We start from the raw sequence: 2,005 nt of genomic DNA on the forward strand, positions 1-2,005 counted from the left end.
AAATGAGGAACAGCTCCCTCCAGGAAGAGTCTGCGCTGCCTTTTCTAAAAGTTTGAATGTTGTTAGATTTCATGAGAGAAACACAGACACGCCGCCGAGGCCGGCTTCAGGATGATATCATGAAATGGGCGGGACCCGCAAGGAGTTAAAGGCGGAGCCTCAGAGATCGAGGCGTCTTACTTTCCAATAGGAAAATAGTTCACAAAAAATAACTTATATTTCATAAATAATTAGTCCTTTAGTGTGCCAAAGATCACATTTTCTGAATATATTTTACTTTGAAAGACTTAAGAGTAGCATGATAGATGCCATTTAATGTTTTAAAACGCATGCTGATGCCAGACTTGACCTTAATGCAGCTCTGAACGTTATTGGTGATAGTGGCCTTTAGAACGAAGCTCTCTCCGAGGAAGATGGAGTCAGGCATGGCGAGGTGGAGGACGAAGGGTGGGGCGACGAAGAGAGTTTTCCGTTGAGCTACGCCAAAGCTGTGACTGTTGAGGCAGAATGCGTCCGTGTCCCAGCTCGTCACGACGTCTGGCACCGTTAGATGCACACACCGTTTCCCATGACTCCTGGAAACAGCCAAAATGTGTTTTTTCTCAGGTGGGGGCTTCCACTTTACAAAAGCACTCTAAGATTTCACCCTGTCCATCCTTCACATTTAAAGACATTTAATACATTTGAACAAAAAGCATAAAACGTTAGTTTTTTCCTCTTAGAATTAATCAAAACTTTTTTTTAAGTTTTCCTTTTTTTTTAAAGATCTTAAAACTCCTCACCCCACATTGTACAGTTCAAAGATCCACGGCTCGGACTCAAGAGTGTGGACCGGCTCCAAGGGTTCAACATATGGACAGGAGTACGGGATTGTTCCGGGCTCGGGAATGGCTGGAACCTCGGCTGATTTTTTGTCAAGCTTCATGAAAATATCAAGATCTTTCAAGGAAAAAGTAAAAAAAAGTCCAGGCATTAAAGAAAAAAAAAGCGGATGAAGAAAAAAATATATTTCCCAAAACAACAAACCTCTGAAGTATTTTTTTCCTTTCAGTCTGAGGCATTTGGGATTCTGAGCTGCCAGGTTTGATAAAATTAGCATCCCTCGTTGCTAAATACAAGAAATCAAAGAGTTTAGGACAACAGAAAGTGTTGTGTGGCATCTACTTGTCTGTTACGTACTTCAAAAATGGTGAAGGCGTATTCTCCATCTTGATTGGTAAATCCTGAAAGGCTTCTTTTGGGCCTCACATGCAGACAGTTGGAAGCATCGAGAAGCTCATAAGGGATGGAGTCTGTTTTTTTGATGGGCAGAAGGTCAAAGATCTAAAAAAAACACATAAATATGTACTAATTAAAAAAAACAAGTATCAATTTAAATAAATATGGGATACAATTATTATTGAATGGTAGGACAGAAGCATCATTAATATGAACAAAGAGGTGGTGGAAGACTGTTGGAAATGAAAAGGGAAAGTGAACATTTTGGGGACATGTCTGACCTGATGTGCATCCAGGAGCGTTCCCGGCTCCTTAATGATGGTTCTGAAATCGATGGCGCGCACGCCACACAGGGAGTTTGGGTCCGCTTTCAGATTCAATTTGATGCTTTCTCCTGGAACGGCAAAACTCGGATCGTACGTGATTACCACCTGATTAACAAACACATAAACAAAAGCATTATTCGCAAAAACCCAAGATAAATCAATAGAAATTCTGCTTTCTGCCACTGACCTCATTGCTGAAGCATTCCTCTGTAGGGAACTCGGCGCTGTGAGCCAAGATCTTCTCACAGGAGAGAACAACGTATGCCACCACCTGGATATACGGCGCCATGTCTGGAGTCACTTTCAAGGGGAAGTAAAACGAACCCTGTTGGACTGAAATGATAACAGAATTTCAGTTTGTAAGGTGGTATTTTTAACCCCACAACCTGATGCCGTTTACACACCTTCATCACTATCTGGTATTTGGTGACTTCCTTGGAAGACAATCTCTCCTCTCGATA

General features: G+C 41.7%; 1 protein-coding gene across 1 annotated transcript in view; it reads right to left on the reverse strand.

Annotated features, from left to right (window-relative positions):
* Positions 1–1,999, reverse strand: part of LOC112149072 (alpha-2-macroglobulin) — a 9,302-nt gene extending 7,303 nt beyond the window's left edge. Inside the window, exons 1-7 of the mRNA XM_024276521.2 lie at positions 1,949–1,999; positions 1,732–1,877; positions 1,500–1,649; positions 1,180–1,323; positions 1,027–1,108; positions 783–939; positions 350–575 (exon numbers count right to left, since the gene is read on the reverse strand). Coding sequence (XP_024132289.1) covers positions 350–575; positions 783–939; positions 1,027–1,108; positions 1,180–1,323; positions 1,500–1,649; positions 1,732–1,833 — 861 coding nt within the window. The 5' untranslated portion in view covers positions 1,834–1,877; positions 1,949–1,999. The remainder of the gene's footprint in view (positions 1–349; positions 576–782; positions 940–1,026; positions 1,109–1,179; positions 1,324–1,499; positions 1,650–1,731; positions 1,878–1,948) is intronic.
* Positions 2,000–2,005: the final 6 nt, after the last annotated feature.

The sequence above is a fragment of the Oryzias melastigma genome, linkage group LG13, assembly GCF_002922805.2.
Source record: "Oryzias melastigma strain HK-1 linkage group LG13, ASM292280v2, whole genome shotgun sequence".
In the NCBI taxonomy this organism is placed as follows: Eukaryota; Metazoa; Chordata; class Actinopteri; order Beloniformes; family Adrianichthyidae; genus Oryzias; species Oryzias melastigma.